General features: G+C 42.3%; 1 protein-coding gene across 1 annotated transcript; it reads right to left on the minus strand.

The window, feature by feature from the left end:
- Positions 1-1,445: 1,445 nt before the first annotated feature.
- Positions 1,446-19,218, minus strand: si:dkey-16j16.4. The gene is made up of 5 exons (XM_038728244.1): positions 18,622-19,218; positions 11,804-11,885; positions 9,710-10,224; positions 5,713-5,766; positions 1,446-1,934 (listed from the first exon to the last, which is right to left on the minus strand). Exons 1-5 carry the CDS (start codon positions 18,688-18,690, stop codon positions 1,809-1,811), a joined length of 846 nt encoding a protein of 281 aa, XP_038584172.1. The 5' UTR covers positions 18,691-19,218; the 3' UTR covers positions 1,446-1,808.
- Positions 19,219-21,645: the final 2,427 nt, after the last annotated feature.

Consider the following 21,645-nt stretch of genomic DNA (forward strand, 5'->3'; position numbering starts at 1 on the left):
CTTTTACCCCCTTCTCATCGCTCTCCCCCAAATCTTCCAGCCGTCTGTGCTCTCTGGTGTACACTTCTGGGCCTTCCTCCCACCTAACCCAGTTTTGATGGCAGATTTTTTTTTTCTCTCTCTCTCTCTCTCTCTCAGTGTTTGACAGACATCTGGCACAGAGTTTTGTGGTCTTGGCTGTAGATCTTTTCTGTGACCTACTAATCACTGATGGAGAGCATTCTTTCCTGCTCCAAACACATGAGTCCTCTCTCCTTCCACCTGGCAGATCCTTCTTATACACACCTATGATGATGTGCCAATGATAAAAGAGAAGCCCATGCAACGGTTCTATGCAGTTTCAATTCTTTGTACATGGTTGCTATGCCTTACAGTATATCCAGTCACTTCAGTAGATGGCTAGTGGACCTGGGAAGTGCAAAATTGTGCATCATAAAATTTGTTAACCAAAACATGCTGACAAGAATGAATTACATCCAATGTTCACTCTCCTTTTCTCTCTCTGCTTTGGTCTTCAAAAACTCCTGATTATTTTGATGATGTTGATGGAGAGCACAGTCCCAGCATGTCTGTCACATTGTGTTTGTCCACTCAATTATGATTTCCCCCTTTCTCACAATATAAATATATATATAACATATTGATCCAAATAAAAATCACCTCCTAAACAAGAGGCCACAGGGCATTTATTGATTTGTTTTGTGCAACAATGGACGAAAACGTGTCACAATGTTACATTCACTTCGGCGAAATCTTAGTTACAGTGGTGATGTTGTGTTTAATGAATTGACCAGCTCGTTTCAGGAGCAGAGAAGTTTCATTCAATACGACAGGAATGTGATTTCAAGGCATTAAGAGATCTTTAAAAAAAAAAAACACTGGGATGTCTTAGATATACCAGTGGTCCTCTTCTACCTAGAAAGTAGTGAGGGGGGGGTGGCACACTACAAGTAGGACCAATTACACTTGCCAAATGTGCAGCAAACTATTCTCATCCTTATGTTCACATACCTCTCTTTCTGCAAAACAGTGGCTTTCATGCAAGGAAAGAGGATACTTAACTCACTGCCTGGACTAAGAGTGACAAACCCATTAAGAAACGTACATCGTCAAAGGTCAACTATTCAACTACATACATGTTCGTTATAGCTCGTCATGACCTGCATATTCAATAACACATCCAAAGAAGTAGTTTTTCAGACAGACAAATGTGACCACTGTCTATGTTCATCTCAACAATAACAAGATATCAGATGACTCACCTCGCCATGTGTAGTATATATAGTTATCAAGCACCTTACAAGATGTCCAGTAATCACATCAAAGGAAGAAACCGTGGAACAATTTGATTGTCTTACATGCATTATTTCCCTTGAACATTGATCCAGCCCAGAGCTAAATCCAGGCTTCAGAATGGTTGGTCTTGTCCCTTTGTACCACCTTTGTACCACCTCTGGTTTGTGTCTTGACCATTCTTCCTCCAATCACAGGATCTTTTCAGAGAGAGCTATACATACAATACCTGAAGCATCCTTAGAAATGTCGTGTTTAGGCCGTTTTATACTCAAAGTGTTCCTGTTGATTTCATGTGGAGAACAATGATCAAAGTGACAGCGTTACAGGGTGGGATTACCTGAGTGTGCAATAGTTCGCTCATCAAACAAACGTCTTTCTAGCAGTCAGTTTCGCAACAGCCGCTCCTTGGCCTTGCTGCAGAAGCCGCGAAAAAAAAAAAGAAAAGAAAAAAAAGCAGCCGTCTGGGAATGAAGAGAGGAGGGAGAGGAGTATCTGGTGGCGGATGAATTTCCTTATGAGCAGGGAGGATCCTCGGACGGGGTCATGGGGCTGCAGGGGGGCGCGGTGCTCAAGGAGCGGAAGGCGAAGATGGAGGGATCGTAGGTGTACCTGGGCGGAGGACGACTGCCTGTCAGATTCTGAGGACACAAAGAGAGAGAGGAGCGGTCATGGTGGTGAGGTGTTCGGGTTCATCCAGCTTTTGAGCTTTATCCGATGGATGACGAGGCGAGGATTACCTGCCGCTGCCCTTGAGTTATGGTATTATTGGTCAGTTACAGTATGTCAGTTCACGTCAGCGGTGACATTGTTGTTGTTATTTTTGCAGCATAACTGTGTGGCTGTGTTACAAGACTGTGAGAAAAGTGACTGAAAACCAAACTACCAGGGGTTGGGGAAAATGACACCTCGTTAGAACATTTTCACCCACACTGCAGGTTCAGTGACATAAATGCTTTTCCACTCACAGAGCCACCTCCCTCCGTGCAGAACCTCGCTTCTCGTGGCTCTACAAGCCCTCTGTCTAAAATTAGCCCTGGTCATTTTCCTCTGTACAGGAAACGACAGGAAATGACTTTGTTGGATTTGGCAGTGAGGCAGCACTTTCTCCAGAGGCTGCCGGGGTGGGGGGGGGGGGGGGGGGGACCTTGAGACAGATTTGTCGTAATTAGGAGCTGATCCCATGGAAAAACTTGAGTGTGTGTTTATATGGATAGCTCTATATTCTCATCGTCAGGCATTACAGAACACCTCTCGGAGAACAGACATAGATGCATCCCTGTAAGGGACTGATTTCATTCAGATGCTTAGAAAGTGCCCACTGCTAGGAAAAATGACATACTGTAAGTGCATGTGAAATAAGACCATTACCAGTGTATGTGTGAGGCTACAGGTGTTGCTATGACTTCAGCCAACATCTAGAGGGATTCAGTACTGACAACTGAGCCAAAGTAACACGGCAACAATTCCCAATACCACTTTGTTTTATCTACCGATGTTTATATAAACAGACAAAAAGTGAGAGGTGGAAAAACAAATCATAGCCCGAGAACACGTTACGGTAAACTTGATAGATGTGAACTGCGTTAAGATGTTCTCCATATGGTAGCTGTGAGTCAGTCCAACTGTGGGGGAGAGTCATACATCATGAAGGCTCCCTGTCCACATTGGCAATGTTGTCCTGTGGTCACATCTGCAGTATGATGGACATTTAGGGCCCAGAAGGGGCAAATAAAGTACAAGTCCCAAAAGTACAAGGCTCTCTGTGCAGACATCAAAGGGAAAACACCAGGAATATAATATCCCACTTGTCCTGGTGCTTAACTAGTTGGAATCTCTTTCTACAGATGTAGTGTTGTTACAAGTTTCTCCTGTCCTGTATTAATTTAGGCCCCAATCTGCACATTAGAAAAGTTTCCACACTGTGTTACCAGCCCTCTGTTAAAGGACTAGTTTAATAGTTTGGGGGAAAGTTTATTACATGATGGAATGCTGGTTAGGCCTAGGGGGCACTGGACCAGGGGCCCAAGGGGTCTGGGGGCCCTGAACTATAGCCTGTGTATGAGGTGATTGTTATTAACATTTCTTGTTGTAAAGTCAAAGGACTCAGTCCAAAGTTGGGATGTCCTGATCATCCTGATCATGATGTTTTTCACCTGGCCCAATGGGAGTCCTTTGAAATTGTGTCTAGGCCCATACCAAGTCTGATCCGATGGTTCTCTATAATATTTCATCATGAGAGGAGGCTCAGTGTGGATGTGCTGTTCCAGGAAGCTTTGGTAAGGAGTTGGGTAACATCCCGTCATCCCACCATGAAAAAAATCTGTCTGCTGCTAGGTAGGGAGGTTTACATGTCTGTGTAGTTGCCGAGTTGTATCGCTCTCCTCATCCAACTCTCTGCAATGAATGTCAGACTATTCCTCAAACATCTGTTTGTCCTAATGCTAAGACCAAAAAATGCCTTCATGTCACTTCCCAGCCATGCAGTTTACCTCAATCAAAAATCAAAGGGGTATGCAGCACGTTTTCATTCCATTTAGTTTCCCCCTCCATATCTGCACCATTTCCCTCACTCACTCATCAATCTTTGCCTTCCTCTCCGCCCATTCTTTATGATGGCTGAAACCAGACGCCATCAGTCTTGCCCGCTGCAGCCTGGGAAGCTCTCATCACCCCGCTCGCCTTTTCCCCTCCAACCCCTAGAGGGAGGGAAGGCCTAAGCAGCACCAGCCAAAGCTGTATTTTCTCCTACTACTTCCTCATGACCCGCCCCCTCCCCCCTTTAAAACCCACACATACAACCACCACCCCCATCAGCCACCTTAACTCCCGTAACAACTCCCATGGCTGAATCCAGTATCCAGGCCGGGGCTCCATCCAGATCCAGTGTCTCTTCGGGATTCTGGCCAGGTAACAGAGCCTTGACACTTGACTGATAAAAGGGGGAAAGAGAGACAGAAAGAGAGAGGCAGCGGGCCGAGAAAAGATTTTAATAGAGGAAGAAAGACGGATGGAGATGGAGAGATGGGATGGACAAAGGGTAGACAGTCGAAACAAGCCTCCAAGTGGCTCATCAATCCAAAGACTCACTGTGTACTCACTTCAAGAAAAATCTATGAACTGGAACATACCCAGTGCCCACAGACGTCACTGACAGCGACAACAACACTACCAACTACGCCAGCGAGAATAGAGGATAATGAGCAATATCTCTATGTATCAGTGGAGCTAAACAGATAGCAGCCGGCCGGGCTATAAATGGAAAATGACTTCATCCCTGGAAATACACCACAAGGGAACCGCGCAACACTCCACCTCCTCTTCCTCCTCCTCAGCTCCATCTCTCATCGCCACTGACTTGTTCTTCTTAAACCACTCTCAAAGATGATCCTCAGTTCTTTTTTTCCTCTTATATACAGTATTTGTATTGATGACAGATCCCTATATGGAGGGCTGGAGCAGCCTAGATGCTGTTACAGTTGGTGTAAGTGTGTATGTACATAAACAAGTGTGTGCTAAGGTTCCATTGACACTATCCCACACAACGTGATAATAACGTCACTTTTCTCACCACACTGTGCATCCTTCTGGAGTACCCTGCTCTGTGCCAAGATGCCCAGGCTTGTTCGAGTCGACTCTCCATCATGCTTCCCCTTAACCACTACAAACAAAAAACAATAACCCATACACAGTTGCAGTGCTGAGTTGGTGGATGATTATATCGGAGGTTGTGTTTGGAAAACCACCTTACAGGAAGATCAGTTGGACCGCAGTCTTGGGAAAATACCTTGTGTAAGCTATTTAGGCGGGCAAATGTGCACTAATGGGACAAGTGGAAAGCTCAGCAATTAAAGGCTGCTGAGTGAGATCAAGAGATCAAACAAACCCGAAAAGGAAAATAGGAAACATTTTTCTTCTTTTTTCTTTGTCCTAAGCACCACTGCAGTAAACAGTGTTTAGCTGGGCTCTGATTGCAAAAGGAATCTGACAGTGCTATCAGATTTTCAGACGTCTCAGGCATGGCTCTGTTGCTAGCAGGGCATGGGAACAAACGCTGTTGCCAGATGCTGTCCCAGTATGCAGTTGGATTGACATCAAGGTGCTGGCGACAAGACAGGCCGGGCTGTTCACGGGGGCCGAGCAACTTTGCAACCTTATCATTGCTGTAATGGACACCCTGATCTGGACTGCCTATTATGGGTCTGCATGAAAGGAAAGATTGTGTGTGTATATTCAAATAAATACCACTTGTATAAACAACATATCTTTATGACAGACATCCAAAACAGGGTTTTTAACATGCCATCAATTGTTTGCATTCATCACGACAAAAGACTACAAGAGGGTTTGGTTTGTTTGTTTTGTTTGTTGTTTGTTTTATTTACTGTGGGAAACTTAGTTGAATAAAAATGAACTCACCCGAATCTTTATAGTCCGCGTTTTCCCTCCACAGTTCTTTTTCAACAGCATTTTCTGTGGAGATGGGAGAGCACAGAGTTCTCAAGTCAAATAAACCTTCTGCAGCAGCTTTTATGGACAGTCCAAAAGCTGTGTAAAAGCCGCATGCTTGTGCAACTAGCACACTTTGTCTTGTATAATTCAGTAACCTTTTTGTAGGCTACTGTGAACCCAAACAAGTAATTGTAGCACCACGGTCTGGATGAAGTGATAAAATGCTACGTTTACGTGCATGTTTATTTTAATCAAGCAGATTAGTAAAATTCAGCCATTTCACAATCAGTATGTGAACAGTAACCTTTACATTGAAACAGCAACACTTGTGATATGACAAGAACTGTGCACTGGCAGTCGACTATCATTAAATCAGGATGATCAAGGAAGTGAGGCAAATCCAGCTGTCTCACTAAACTAAACAGTCAGCCCGTGAAGCTTATGCAATATCCTGTCTCCCACTCCCCTCCATGTCCACGCAGCTCCACTATTCTCCAAAAAAAAAAAAAGAAGAAAAATAGCGGGGGTGGAGGGACCACACAATCATCAAATTGTCTCGAGTTGGGGAGGTAGCTTCTAAGGGGGAAGGGAGCAGAGGAAAGAATGGTAACACAAGACTCCTGCTGTTGCAATGTGGGAGAGAGTGTGCACTTGCCCTCATGCTCACCTCCTGCCAGCCCTTATCTTTTTTTATCAATGGCACTACAGTCTATGTGGGTGGTTGAACAAGAACTAATAATAAAAGTAAGTTACTGTATGTAGATTTAGTGACTCAATTTTGTTCAAAAATGTAATAGTTTTTTTTTTAAAACAGCCATAAACATGGATTTATATGTTTAGCCAATTTACTACAAACCTTCAATTTCTTATGATTGTTTTAGGATGTGATTTGGGGTTTTTTTTTTGGGGGGGGGGGTGATTTTAAAGATCTGTATGTGTGTGATAGTTGGACATGTATCATTTACCTGTTGTTGTTTGAATGATTTCTAAAGTTGCCTTATCTAGGCTAATGGCTAGGCTAAATGTTGGTGAAAGTTATAATATAACCACTGTTTATGTTTTTATGTAGTCTCAGAAGTTGAGCACTGGAACATCAACACACCAATGGGTTTTTTTTACATCTGCTTCAAATGCAACTGTAATTTAAAAACATGAAATGCCAATAAGCATCCTGTTCAACATGACAGATTACCCATTGCAAGAAAGTTTTGTGTCTTCCAGTGGATTTTCAAACTATCATAAAATGAATAGAAACCAGTGGCTGTGCAGTAGGCAGGACAATTAAAAACTGTTATGCTTGAGAAATTGCTGTAAGTAAAATAAACTAGCTAATTTGTTACAGCATGTAAAATACTGCTATGGTACTCTGAGCTACCAGTTTGTATTGTTTTTATTATATTATTATATTTTGCAGAGTTGCAACATTTGTGCCCATAGGTCCGCTAATGACCAACATCTAACGCACAAATTGTTATTCTTTCATGATGATCAGGCTAACAAACAACGGCACTGCCACATTCAACAAGTTCTTGTCAGCTTTTACAGAGGAGCAATAGAAAGCATCCTGACTGGAAACATCACTAACTGGCATGGGATGTGCATGATCCAGGACCGGAGGGCTCTGCAGCGGGTGATTAAAACTGCTCAGAAGATCATTGGTACCCATCTCCCGAGCATCAGTGATATCGGTGAGGTGCCTACGCAGAGCCCAAAGGATACTAAAGGACAGTACCCACCCAGCCACAGCCTGTTCACCCTGCTGCCTTCTGGGAAGAGATATAGAAGTTTCTGCTGCCGCACCACCGGACTACAGAGCAGCTTTTTTTTTTTTAGCATGCATGTGGGAGGCTAAAAGCAAACAAGCGACATTGTTTAACAATTACGACTTCATCAATAGTTTAACCCCCCACAGTCCTCTTCACCAATTCATATATAACATCTGTGGTCTAATTTTTTTTTAGGAGCATGGCATGGGAAATGTTTGATAATTCATTCTAGATAGCAGTTGTGCACTGCTCCTCTACCTTCCACACATGTAACAAAGAATTCCCCTGGTACTGACACCTTTAAATTGCTTTTTTCAAAGGAACCAGCTGGATCATCTTTCTTTCTTAGGTTTAAATCCCAGGACGGCATATGTGAAAGAAATTACAAGGTGATGGTGCAGAAGTTGAGGCAGACTTTGGGACTGGAAGTTGTCCAGCTAAAGGGTTAATGGGAGACTGGAGTTGCGTCTGCTAGCTACCTCTGTAGGCCCCCTATTGTATTCCCTGCAGCACCTCCCATTCCACTTGACTGAGTGTGCACACTCTCGCACACACACTCACACTGAGGCACCAGACACACACTGACACAGCAACAAACTCACAGACAGGAGGATGTACACAAGCAGACACAAAAAGACAGGCAGGATGATCGACGCGTACCCCAGCATCACACACAGACACACACAGACACACAGACACACACACACACAGTCTTCCTCTTTTTTTCTCTTCACCCCTCGCATTACTGCCCGCTGTCTCTCATCATCTGTTCTTTCGCTCTAAAAACCCTATGGGCATATGGACCCCTGAAACCTGCAGTTTCTCTCTCTGCAAACACACACACACACACACCCTTTCCCATCCATGGTGTGGGCCAACAAGTCTATTGGATTTTAATGATTAGTGGACCAGCTTCTCCATGACTCATTAGTGTCTGTCGTTTTTCTGTTGTTTATTTAATCCTCTCCTTCTGCCTCCACCCCTCCATCGTTTCCCCTCGCTTGCCAGCCTTTGTGAGAAACGAGGGCGGACATCTGCCGTTCGTGCCTCCCTCTCCTTCATCCCTCTCCAGCCAGACCACCGTGGTGGCGAGCGTCCGGCTATGGAAAGGGAAGACTTTGTTTGCTTGTGCGAGAGCGCGCACGTTTGTGCAGCCGTGTGTGTGTAGGGTAGCCGGTTAGACTGCTGGGACATCATTGTATTTTTGGACCAAATCCTCGGCCCGACATCCCTGTTTGAGTTGTTCGGGGGGGTGGGGATGAGGGGGGACGGAGTAAGGCTCATCTGCTGTTTTGTACTTTTAATGTTTTCAGTGGAATACACATATTGCTACAGTGGCAAGTTAAATATGAAATCACATGTAATAATTGTATTGATATTGCTGAGACTTATACTTACTTACATACAACTAATGGTGAAATGGGTTTTTAGACATGAAAAGGATTCCTGTGAGGGTTTTTATATTTAGTATTAGTAAGTATTTGGGGGCAGAAAATGAATTTGGCCAAGAGGATCACCATGTGTAACAGAAGAAAACCCATAATGAGCAATGTAACTTTATTGTATACCCTGGTTATCAAGAATTAAAGTGTTCCCCAAGCTAAATATCCTACAGAGTAAGAGAGACATAAATGATTTGAGAGACAATTTGTGGAAAAATTCTACAGATATTAATTTATCAGCTATGTAGGGCCCTGGGAAATGTACTGTTTGTTCATGTACATTTACTCAAGTACTGTACTGTACTGTACTGCACACCGTTGAGGTATTTCCATTTTATGTTACTTTGTAACATTATACTCCACTACAATTTAAACAGAAACATTGTACCTCTTACTCCACTACATGTATTTGAACAGTGTAAAAATGTTCTAAATAAGATACAAAACATATGATGATCTTATAAAATATGATGCATTGCTACAGATTAAACTACCAAACAGTATATAAAGTAGTTAAAATTAGCTTCACCTCGACCAGCTATAACATTTACGTGCTACTTACACATTAATACAATAGTAATAATAATGCATTAATATATTAGTTTAATTGTATTCCACTCACAGAGGGCAGTTTCTGCATTGAGTACTCAGTTTTGATTCTTGATGTATATTTAGGTGCAGTGCTGACATTTTGGGCAGAGATTGGTGCCAGCAAAAAAAGTCATAAGGTATTTTATTATGACTTGGACTACTAACCTGTTGCATTTTCTCCAGGTCCAGACTGGGCCTCCCCAGCTCCCCGCCGTAACTGTGCCGATACTTTCTGTAAGGTGCTGACTGGTCGAAGTGAGTCAAAATGATGGGCCGTACCACTGGCTGCACCACCTGCAGCTGAAAGCGCATGGGGGGTGGCTTGAGGCTACGTGGTGGACTGGAGCTGAAGAGTACAGGGCTGGGGGAGGCAGCCAGGCATGCACCCGGCTCAACCAGCGGCCTGGCAGAGGCAGCCGGTGACCCGCAGCCACAGAGGTCCCGCACCTCCTCATCACTGGAGGCGCTGCTGTGGTGATCGCCATGGCGCTGGGGAAGCGCCGACACCCACTTCCTGTTTTCACCGCAGCTGATTCGCTCAAGCTCTTCCTCTGAAGAGTGCCGATCCAGATTGGCATCTAAAAGGAGGCGGAGGCGGCGTAACCGGGCAGGAGAGAGGGGACCCTGGTTGTGCTGCTGGCTTGTGGCCAAGGGGGTGAGGGCACAATTTCTCCGTCTCTCTAAAGTAGTCGATAAACAGGACATGTCAAAGGAGAAGGTGGAGACATGGTTGCAAAAGGGTGCAAATGCTCTTATTTATAAGCTCTAATCTAGTGGTCAACCGATGCAGGTTTTCAAGAGAGCAGGATGGCCGATGGATGGTTTATAATGCCGATATCAAAACAAAGGTCATGTAAAATTCCTTTATGCCATGAAGAGTTCAAATTAGTACACATGGTTATCTTAGCCAGTAACGTTTTAATAATTAATGAAATAGAAAAAAACACTGTGTTCTGCTTAGGGCTGAACGATTAATTGCATTTGTGATCACAATGTGATAAAACGAGATTTTCTAATCGCAAAGGCTGCACATGACACGTGAGAGTTAAACAGTCTGCAGAGGAAGCATTAACTTCGCACATTACGCTGTACCTTGACTTGTTTTTGTACAATGGCCTTGAGTTTGACAGAAGCTGACACTACAGAAACTTTAGCGTCACACAGGGCATGAAAGTAGCACCTGCCACCCGCGGGTAAATTGGTGGTGTTGGTGGTTGAAATCGTCGGGCCATCCGCCGCTTTGGCGGACAGGAAAAATGCACAACAGAAAGACACGTGTAGTGAGGTAAGCGATCGGCGCCTGCGTCATACACACAGCCACCAGTCAGCTCGGCAAATATCTGTGAAAGAGGAGCAGTGTGTCCCAAGTTACAGCCTGGTTAAAGCCAGTGCGCTGCTCACCAGCATCGGAGGCTGCGGGGGAACTCCAGTGTTGTCGGAGAATTACTAAGCTGTCTATTGAACGCAAGAGGCGACACTTGGTTTTATTTTCATTGGCCAACTTTTGAACTGAACCTCAAACTGAGTATTTTTGGAGGTTTTTGAGATAAACTTATTAATTGGTGGTTGAACTGTGGGTTTTGTATTGAGCACTTGCTGTATAATACAGTGTGGTGGTTTGTTTTTCTTATGGTCTGTAGGTAGGCCTACCTGATGATATATTGTATAATGCCATGACTTGACTCTCAAATTATCTTCCTCATATTATTAAAATTTTATATTTCTTCTCCACCATTGCTCATAATAATAATTCATGCAATTCATGCATCAAATAATTTCATCATAACACAGGCCTGACCTACAAGAAAGAACAGTGTATGTTTAATCTATCTAATATTGTGTTGGTCATACTATACACTGATTTACTGCTTGTCCGTTTTGAATAATACAGAAAGTAAAAAAGATCGCAATGAGATTATTTTCCAAAATTGTTCAGCCCTGGTTCTGCTGTAGATTTCAGAACAGGACTGGTGTTTAAGCGAGAGTGAGTGGGGTACAGTTACTCAGAAGTGATGATATTCAACTGTATTATTCTCTGCAGAGTAACAATATATATTTAAAACTAGCCAGGAATGGTGTTAGATTATAGCAGCCTCATGAATGCAGCTATCAGATGCTGATTATCTCAAATAATAATCAATTAATCACTGAATCTGGTGACTTGAAACATCTAATTATAATGTGTGAGAATCGATAAGTGAGGTGGAAGATCATCATCTATTTAAAACTAAAATAATTTGGTTGACAGAGGGCACTTACCTCTGTCAATCTGTGCAAGCTCCTGGTTCTCCCCCTCGGAGTCATCGCTCTCCCCTCCCTCTCCACTGCCATGGTAAGAAATCTGGAAAAAGGATTGAGCCTATACTGTAGGTCAAATATGGCAACACCTCAAAATGTAACTGTTACATTTGTTAAGCTTCATAAAGAACAAGAAAAAAATCAATTATGAAGGATGTTTTCACTTACAAAGCCAAAAGAAATAAAAGGCAAAACCTTAACCATTACAAAGATTCAATCCAATTCCTAATCCAGAGCTCTGTATAGTTTTCTTAGTTGGCAATAAAAACACACCGCTAACAGGCAACACAGACATAACCTGGGCTTTTAATGGAAACAAAAACATAGTCTGCATTTTTGTCAGACTTTTTTCTGTAACCAATTGTTGCATGATCATATCTACAGTTGCATACAGCACAGATGCGTAAAACCACACGAGGCAAGACTAGCTGAGTCACAGTTCTGCTGAAGTTCAGGCTACTTTCTTTTCTCACAACCCGGACCAGTCTGTCTGTTTAAAATCAGTTCCTACACCAGTAGCAACAATACAGATATCCTGCAGACTGCAACGCTAAGAGTTAAGTAATGCGCCTCACACTCAGTAATTACCACTCCGAGACCTCGCTGAGCAGCTGCCATCTGTGCTCGTGCGTGTATGCTTACACACATACATCCACACAAACATACAGTGTCCTCCCTTCTACTCTCTAATACAAACACACACACACGGGCACACACACCTCCTCTTCTTTTTGAAGCTCTTCAAAAAGAGGGAAAAGGGAGAAAGGAGCCAAGGCCTCTGAGCCCAGCGAGGGCAGACAGTATTCATTTTGTGTTAAGTGTGAATTCCATGTATAATTTCATAGACTGTTCACTGTGCATTTCAGTAGAATAAAAACCAAAAGGCTACTGAACAATGCTGTATGTTGCTTTTTTAAATTTTAAATGGCAAGTTCTTTGCTATGTCACATTGCTGTGTATTCAAATTTAAAAACATTTCCAACTACACTGTAGCTGAGATATAAGGTTTACTGAAATGAACACATATTTTAATAGGATCCTATATGTTAAGTTTAATATACATATTCAGCATAGTATGTTCAGTAGAGTTTATGGTTTGCAACTAAAGATAAGTAAAGAAAAATAGCATACTTTGGCATGACTAACTTACATCAGAATATATATACCCAAAAAGCTTCCCATACAGATTTGTGGTCCAGCATAGTACTGAAGTGAAATATCAAATAGGACATACACGTAACTTAATTAATTTCGAGCTATGATCACAGTATTGACTCTGTTGTTGAAGCTATTTGGATATGGCCTGATTGCAGTCTTGCTTTTCAATGGTATACGAGCTGTGGGACAGATTCTCAATGAACAGGCCCAGAGCCAGCGCACAAGACAAAAAAAACTTGGCTCTCAAGTTAAACAGCGTCACTTGATGAACTCCATAGGAAAATTGCACTGAGGAATAACTGTGGGAAGGGAAATGTATTTTGGCTCAGGGCTTCAGCTACACCGTACACTCCAGTGAATTATTGTTGGGCAGCATCCACGAAACAGCTGAAAACCTATTAAAAGTCACTGCTGCAGGATTCTAAGAATGAAGTGATGATGGTGGTTCATAAACGTCATGTCTTAATTGTACTCAGAAGAGACTTGACTTTAGTCTGAGACCTTTGAATCTGTATTCACGCTCAGTGAGATCACCAGGATCATATACTCGTTTTTTTCCTTGGATATTTTACCATTTAAAGCTACAGAGTTAGCAGCTTCAATTTTTGTGCAAAGTCTTAAGTTTCTCCACAGAGCAATCACTGTCTGTGCAACTAGAGGCAAATACAAGCTCAATTTTGGCCTTTCTCTTAGGAACCGCCTCAGAGGTTGTTGTTGATAGATCAGAGAACAACAGAAATGTAGCACAGGTGTAGGATTTGGGCTGAGGTTTAACAATTAAGTACAAAACTTGTTATTGCATTTCATGCTCTGTCGCAATATGCTGTAATACAGTGCGTTGGACCAAGACCTGACACGACAGCCTTCTACTTCACGGATACACAGTTTATCCCTGTAGCACTAACCACCTCTTTTTAGCTCATACACTATGTGAGAAATTACTGCTTTACAAAGCAGGTCCGCCAACGCAAACCCGGGACTGAGTGCATGTACAAGTATTTGAATAAGTTTCACTCCCAATACTGTTTTAAATCCCCAGTCAAGTGTGAATGGTCATAACATTTGATCACAGTTATCTGATATCAGTAAGGAATTGTTGTTACAAATGGCATCTGTGTTTCATGCAGAGAGCCTGTGAGACAGCAATAAACATTTTACATTAACACTGCATTGTTGCATTAACTCATATCTTCTACATTGCAAATACTCTTATATTTCACACTATGAACTTCTGCAAATTCTCTGGTAAATATTTTGCACATTCCTGCACATATTGTACAGCTCTTTTAATAGAATAACAGTATTTTATCATATCTTACTGTCAATATTCTATTTGCTTCTTGACTTGCTTTATCTTTCTTTATACTTGCTACATACTACATTTATATTGGTATGCACGAAAATACCATAGCAAATTCTATGTTTATGTAAACCTACGTTTGGCAATAATCTGATTCTGAAAACCTTGTGCTTTTCAGTGAACCACATTTGATATGGTTATTGCTTTGTCATAGCTCGCTACAACAAATACTGGACTCTGCCTAATGGTGCTTTCAGACCAAAAGCGAAGCGAGCGTTTGGGGCAGTGAGTTTGCATACAAAGTCAATGTAAAGACGCCTAGAGCTGCAATTTCCTGTCGGGCAGCGCGAAGCAATGCATAGGGGGGCGGGGCCGGCGACGCGAAGGAATTCGTGTGAGTTGAGTATTTTCAACTGAAGCGAGAAAGTCGCATGGCGCTGAGTACCAGGTGAGTTCAGAAAACATGTGTCTGTAACTTTATTCCAGCTATCATTGTACTTTACTGTGACCAAGTTAGTATAGCATAGCCCTGACAAACAAACATTTTAGAAGTTGTTGTCCTGCTGTCTAGCTGACAGGCCTGACAAAGCATGAATTCATATGTTTAACAAATCTGCATCATGTTGTAGTTATTTCGGCATCAGTTTAATCCGTTTATTGCTATTTAATCACAGCAAAATGTTTACTTTGGGTTCATACAGTTGTAGTAATTGTGTTAGTTGTGTTTATTCACCTTATCGTGTTAAAATCGCCTTCTCGCATTGTGTGTGAACACTTGCAGCGAATGTACTCACGCGAGGAAAACGTCGCGAGGAGAAATTCGCGGTTGGTCTGAATGCCGCATAAGTGACATTCAGTTTATGGTTTGATAGGATGGCAGGGCTTTCCCAAAAGAAAAGGAATAACAGGGTTTCACCAACATACTCATCATTCCAGCTACAAAATGTGGATTTTTTGTCATTTCACCTGAAATACACAATTTTATTAATATTATTATTATTGTTGTTTCTTGTCACTTCCAGTTGTTCATTCTTTATTGTCAGCTGCTGTATAATATTGTGGTTAAGCCTGGCTTACACTACTCCAACCTGGATAGGCTGCCTCATTCTATAATCCCTGCAGCTAAGCATCGATACTGCCTTTCCAGAAGTTTTTCGAGAACATTCACTGTTGTAAGCTGCCACCTCACCCCACAAGACAAGTATTTGTGCAAAAGAACTACTCAATGCAACAGACCCATTTGTACTCCATTTGTGTTTACGCTACAAGATAGGAAGCTACATGCAAAGGAGAGAGGACACAATGTATACATGAAGCACACAAATATATCTCAATCAGATATTCAATCAAGGCCAACCATCCCCACAGGCTTATTAGTCATAGCATCAAAGTCACACTAAAAACAAAGCATGGTGAGAAGGCCTGTTGAAAACAAGTGTGAAAATGACATTTAAAAAGCTAAATGAGGCTCTGGTGCAGCTTCCACATTAGTGTACTAGAAGTATCTCTAATAGCTTCAACAAATATTAACTCTGAATGACTACATCATTCAAACATTATATTCAAGTCACTGTCAGCATCTTGTCCACCTACTGAACAGCCATGAAAGCACTGTGGCCCTGCGGTGCACCTGAGAACATCTGCACCACACTGGCTAGGCCACTCTTTCCATCTTTTTAATCACTCTTGTGAAGTGTCAATAAAGTTTACTGAAGAGCTCCATTTAGAAGTCTGAGACCTGACCAAAAAACTGTACTGTATTTGTGTTTAAAATCCTTAAAAAGGTATATGCTAATCTGCAATAATGCAATGCAATACACAGTACAGTCTTTAACATATTAGCACATTTCTGCATGAATTAGAATATCAAACTTATCAACTGTCAATCAATTATTTGCTGCGCACAAGTTTCTAGAGATAATTTTCAGAAGACATGTGTAAAAAGTGACAGGGCGACAAAATGACATGTCAGCTCTCATAAATTGGCAGGTTTATATGAATTGGAATTGTGATTAACATTTTTTTTAATATATATTGTCTTGTACCAGTGACCATTAAGGCAGCTGGGACACATAAGTGACACTGCATGAATAAAACATAAAAAAAACTGCTTTTGTGCATACATGCAAAGACAGACAAAGAATTGTGTGTTTCTGTGTCAAGAACAGTTGAATGAAATCCTTGTCAGTCCCTTGCATCGCTGAGCAGCTTGCTAAGCTGGATCAATGGCAATGTCACACAGCGTACACACACCACCAAGTTCACACACATATCAGCTTTGCTCTGTCCTGCGACACTGACATGGACACTGTCACACCCCATTCCCCCTCTCATGAAAACACACAACAAAAGGGCCAGAGATGGTTGATTCTCTTTCTCTCGCACTCCAGTGGATCTTCCCCATAGTGTCGCATAAGTACTCGTGATTAGTGTTTAGAAGATTCTGAAATAGGTACTGTAACACGGTCTGAGAGACATTTAGCCTCTTTTAAACTGTCCTGAAATGGCCATTCAGCCCTCAATCACCTAGTGAGCGCTGCAGCAGCACACTTCGAACTCAAATATTATCTGAGTAACTTGTGAAAAAGTAATAATAAATAAAAATAATAATGCTGCAACAAATCCTCAGACTAAATCCACCAGAATCAGAATTCTGCTTTATTAATCTTTATTCAAAACAATGGATTTTTAGCACTAATGAAAACGTGGACTTAAAACAGGGTTCACGCTCCGGTCATCTGTGGCTGTTTCCTGGAGGCAGGCACTTGGTTGGCTGACATTCACAACAACAGCAAACCTGCAATTAACTATGTTTTACAAATATGACCCTTAACACTTTTAGTTAAACTTAAAAAAAAGGAAACATGAAAATTCATTTACTTGTCAAAAGGAGTGCTATTCAGTCTGTATAAATAGCTGCAAAATGTCTTCTGTGGCTCTGAGTCCATATGAAAGCAACCCTAATGGTGTCATCATGGTTAGAGGGCTACAAATAACACTACAGGTATGACAAAAATCCCGCATTACCAAAGTGGATTTTGCTACACCCATATTGGGGATTATAGATACTGTATATGTTGGATCATTTTTAACCATTCTTGTGTTAGGGTGTCTTTCACATGTCCCCCAACTTTGTGGAAATGCACTATAAACCCCTGGAGTAGCTCCCACCAGTGAGCAGAGCAACAAACACAAACAAAAGTAAACAACACCCACGGCACACTTTCAGGCCTTTGATCGGAAGCACTTTGGCACAAAATGGCTGCCATGCAACTGTACAGTTGGTTGATGCACAATATTGTTGTGGATGGAGCAAGTTAGTGACCCATGCAGAATACAATTCACCCCTCTTACTCACCAAAAAGAGGGCCACTTACATGGATTATTTTGTGGAAAATTGGAGGGTACAGATGTAAATGTCAGGACAATAGCAGCTTTCTAGCCTTTGCATGCATCTAAATGAGCTTCCACTGCCAGCCCCTTGCCCACCACACACACAGCTATTTCCACACGGAAATTACAGCCTGGATGAAGAACCAAGACTAGTTTCTCAGCTACGAACGTGATCCTCAAAACGCATTATCCTCCCTTACACTCAAGAGAACTCTGGACAAGGAGGGTGGACACACTATTCTTTTGATTTACTTTCTCAAATGACAAACGGTCAGGAGTGTCCATCTGTGAGTAGGAGAGTTTGTTGACATGCCAACATATTTGCTGATGTGCTTGTTTAGCAGCGTGGATCTCCTGGTTTCTTCTTGTAAACATCTGGCTTGGTCCTGTAAGCCACAGAACAGTAAATTCCTCCTAACATAGTTGTGCTAATGAATGGGCCCAGAAGTGGAAAATACCCCCCCCCACACACACACACACACACCACACGCTAAGGATATCAGAACACACAGGCTGACCATTTCCACAGAGGAGCTGTGCGGTGTGTCGTCAGTCTCGTGGTGTGTGACTGTGTGTGTGACTGTGTGTGACTGTGTGTGTGTGTGTGTGTGTGTGTGTGTGTGTGTGTGTGTGTGTGCGCGCGCATGAAAGAGAAAGAGAAAGGGAGCTGCTGAACTCATTGTAACCCCGTTCAAACAAGGTTACAGGCAGTTAAATAGTGTTTAAGGTGCGTGGTCAAATGGCCTACAAATGAGCAAGTCACAAGACGAAAGTAAAGCCACGCTGTTCGCAAACAAGCTCATTTCTTCTAAGCTGTACTGTACAGTGTATTTTAGTGCACTGACGTATGTACTGGCAACTACAACCTATGTTTTAAAACAATGTTACAACAGTAATAGTATTCCAACAGTGAGTAACTCAAACTTACCTTCAGTTGGAAAGGATGTATTTCATTGAGTGAATGTCTTCTTAGCTTCTTAGTCAGCGTCTTTAGCATTTTTTCTCTGAGTGGCTTATGGCTTATCCCCCACAATTACGCTCTTATTACTGTTTCTTATGTGACGTTGACTACGACTTCATTAGCTAACATGAGCAACTTTATATAAGCATTTATAAGAAGGCACACGGGACTATCACTTGACTGCAAACTGCCAAACACACACACAAAAAAAAACAGAAGCGTGAGCAGCTGCACACTCTAGCTTCAAGTTAGCTTGTGTCGAAAAAAAATGATACACCGAAATCCGTTAAACTGCGTAGATGTGGCTTGTTTTCAAAGGTAGTACGTAGCAAACTTGTTATTTTCGAGTTCATTAGTCTCCGCTGTGGTGGAAAGTCTTTTTCTTTCCCTCGGGCGGCTCTGAAAAATGCCTCACTCGCCGTAACTCCGGCTTACTTCCAGAGCTTAATTCAAATATGTTTGGAAAAATTACAAAAAAAAAATAACAATATCAACTTGTTCGCATTCAGACACGCACACACGCACACCCACACACATACACACAACCAAATGCACACCAGCTACACGAACACACAGAGTGCTCCTCCGGCTGGAGCGTATTGCCCTCTGATTGGCTGTAATGCTGAGTGATGTCATACTATTCTCATGAGGAGGAGGGCAGAGAGTTAAAGCCACATTATCTGGTCTGTTTACTTCCTCTTTTCATGTCAGTGTAATAAATGTACTAACTAAAAAAAACGTCTTACGCAGAAAAAAATATGTGCAGTTTCGCAAACCAGCCCCTGATTTTGATCAAGTGGATATGCTGCCATTGTGTTCTCTACTTTAGCTGAGGTTGTTGTGTTGTGTTGTGTTTTTAAAACCCTACTTGTATTGAAGTTCAAGTTTACTCCTTTAAATACTCAATCCACTGACATTTTCCACAACAGAAATTTGTCATAGATGACAAGTACAGGTGTAATTTATAACATATTGTTTTGTATTACAATGAGGTGCTGTCCCTTGTGAAATGCCTAGCCCGGACTCTGGAGCCATTGGTAATTAGTTGATTAGTTAGACTTGTGCTTTTCCTGCCATGGTTAAGCTACAGGTAAAATGTGCCATGTAAAATAGTGTATTAGTACTGTCTGTATTTAGAAGGAAATAAATATCAGGCCACAATTTTGATAGGGGGAAATTGAAGCGATGTTGTAATGATATAAGTATTATCATCACTGTTGCCTCACAGCAAGAAGGTTGTGGGTTCAAACCCCGGTTGCCCCGGCCTTTCTGTGTGGAGTTTGCATGTTCTGCCTGTGTCTTGTGGGCTTTCTCCGGGTGCTCCGGCTTCCTCCCACCATACAATGACATGAGGACTAGATTGATCGGTGACCCTAAATTGTTCTTAGGTGTGAGTGTGACTGGTTGTTTGTCTATGTGTGGCCCTGCGATGGACTGGTGACCTGTTAGGGTGTACCCCGCCTTTCGCCTGATGTCAGCTGGGATTGGCTCCAGCCCCCCGCGACCCTGTACACAGGATAAGCGGTTGACGATGGGTGGATGGATGGAATAATTACGTATTATTACTGAAGGATATTTGTGTAAGTAGCATTATTCTTTTATATTTGGTCAGTGGTAGACTTAGGCATGGGCATTTTCAAATATAGAGGCTTAATGAGGGCATATTGTCTCACATGTAGGAGCATGTGGAGGCCAACTACTTTTCCAGCATATAGGGCAGCTTATATGGCACTGTATTGTGTTTTTTCCACTAGTAGGGCATCTATTAGTGCACTGGATAATGTTTTCTCCACTGGAAGGGCACTGAAAGAGCACAATCAAGTTTTCTCCACTGGAAGGGCACTAAAAGAGCACTATCATGTTTTCTCCACTGGAAGGGCACTAAAAGAGCACTATCATGTTTTCTCTACTGGAAGGGCACTAAAAGAGCACTATCATGTTTTCTCCACTGGAAGGGCACTAAAAGAGCACAATCAAGTTTTCTCCACTGGAAGGGCACTAAAAGAGCACTATCAAGTTTTCTCCACTGGAAGGGCACTAAAAGAGCACTATCATGTTTTCTCTACTGGAAGGGCACTAAAAGAGCACTATCAAGTTTTCTCCACTGGAAGGGCACTAAAAGAGCACTATCATGTTTTCTCCACTGGAAGGGCACTAAAAGAGCACTATCATGTTTTCTCCACTGGAAGGGCACTAAAAGAGCACTATCATGTTTTCTCTACTGGAAGGGCACTAAAAGAGCACTATCAAGTTTTCTCCACTGGAAGGGCACTAAAAGAGCACTATCATGTTTTCTCCACTGGAAGGGCACTAAAAGAGCACTATCATGTTTTCTCCACTGGAAGGGCACTAAAAGAGCACTATCATGTTTTCTCTACTGGAAGGGCACTAAAAGAGCACTATCAAGTTTTCTCCACTGGAAGGGCACTAAAAGAGCACTATCATGTTTTCTCCACTGGAAGGGCACTAGAAGAGCACTATCATGTTTTCTCCACTGGAAGGGCACTAGAAGAGCACTATCATGTTTTCTCCACTGGAAGGGCACTAAAAGAGCACAATCAAGTTTTCTCCACTGGAAGGGCACTAAAAGAGGACTATCATGTTTTCTCCACTGGAAGGGCACTAGAAGAGCACTATCATGTTTTCTCCACTGGAAGGGCACTAAAAGAGCACAATCAAGTTTTCTCCACTGGAAGGGCACTAAAAGAGCACTATCATGTTTTCTCCACTGGAAGGGCACTAAAAGAGCACTATCATGTTTTCTCTACTGGAAGGGCACTAAAAGAGCACTATCATGTTTTCTCCACTGGAAGGGCACTAGAAGAGCACTATCATGTTTTCTCCACTGGAAGGGCACTAGAAGAGCACTATCATGTTTTCTCCACTGGAAGGGCACTAAAAGAGCACTATCAAGTTTTCTCCACTGGAAGGGCACTAAAAGAGCACTATCATGTTTTCTCCACTGGAAGGGCACTAAAAGAGCACTATCAT

The sequence above is a fragment of the Micropterus salmoides genome, unplaced genomic scaffold, assembly GCF_014851395.1.
Source record: "Micropterus salmoides isolate LMB-PRFRI ecotype aquatic unplaced genomic scaffold, ASM1485139v1 Ms_hic_scaffold_19, whole genome shotgun sequence".
Taxonomy (NCBI): domain Eukaryota; kingdom Metazoa; phylum Chordata; class Actinopteri; order Centrarchiformes; family Centrarchidae; genus Micropterus; species Micropterus salmoides.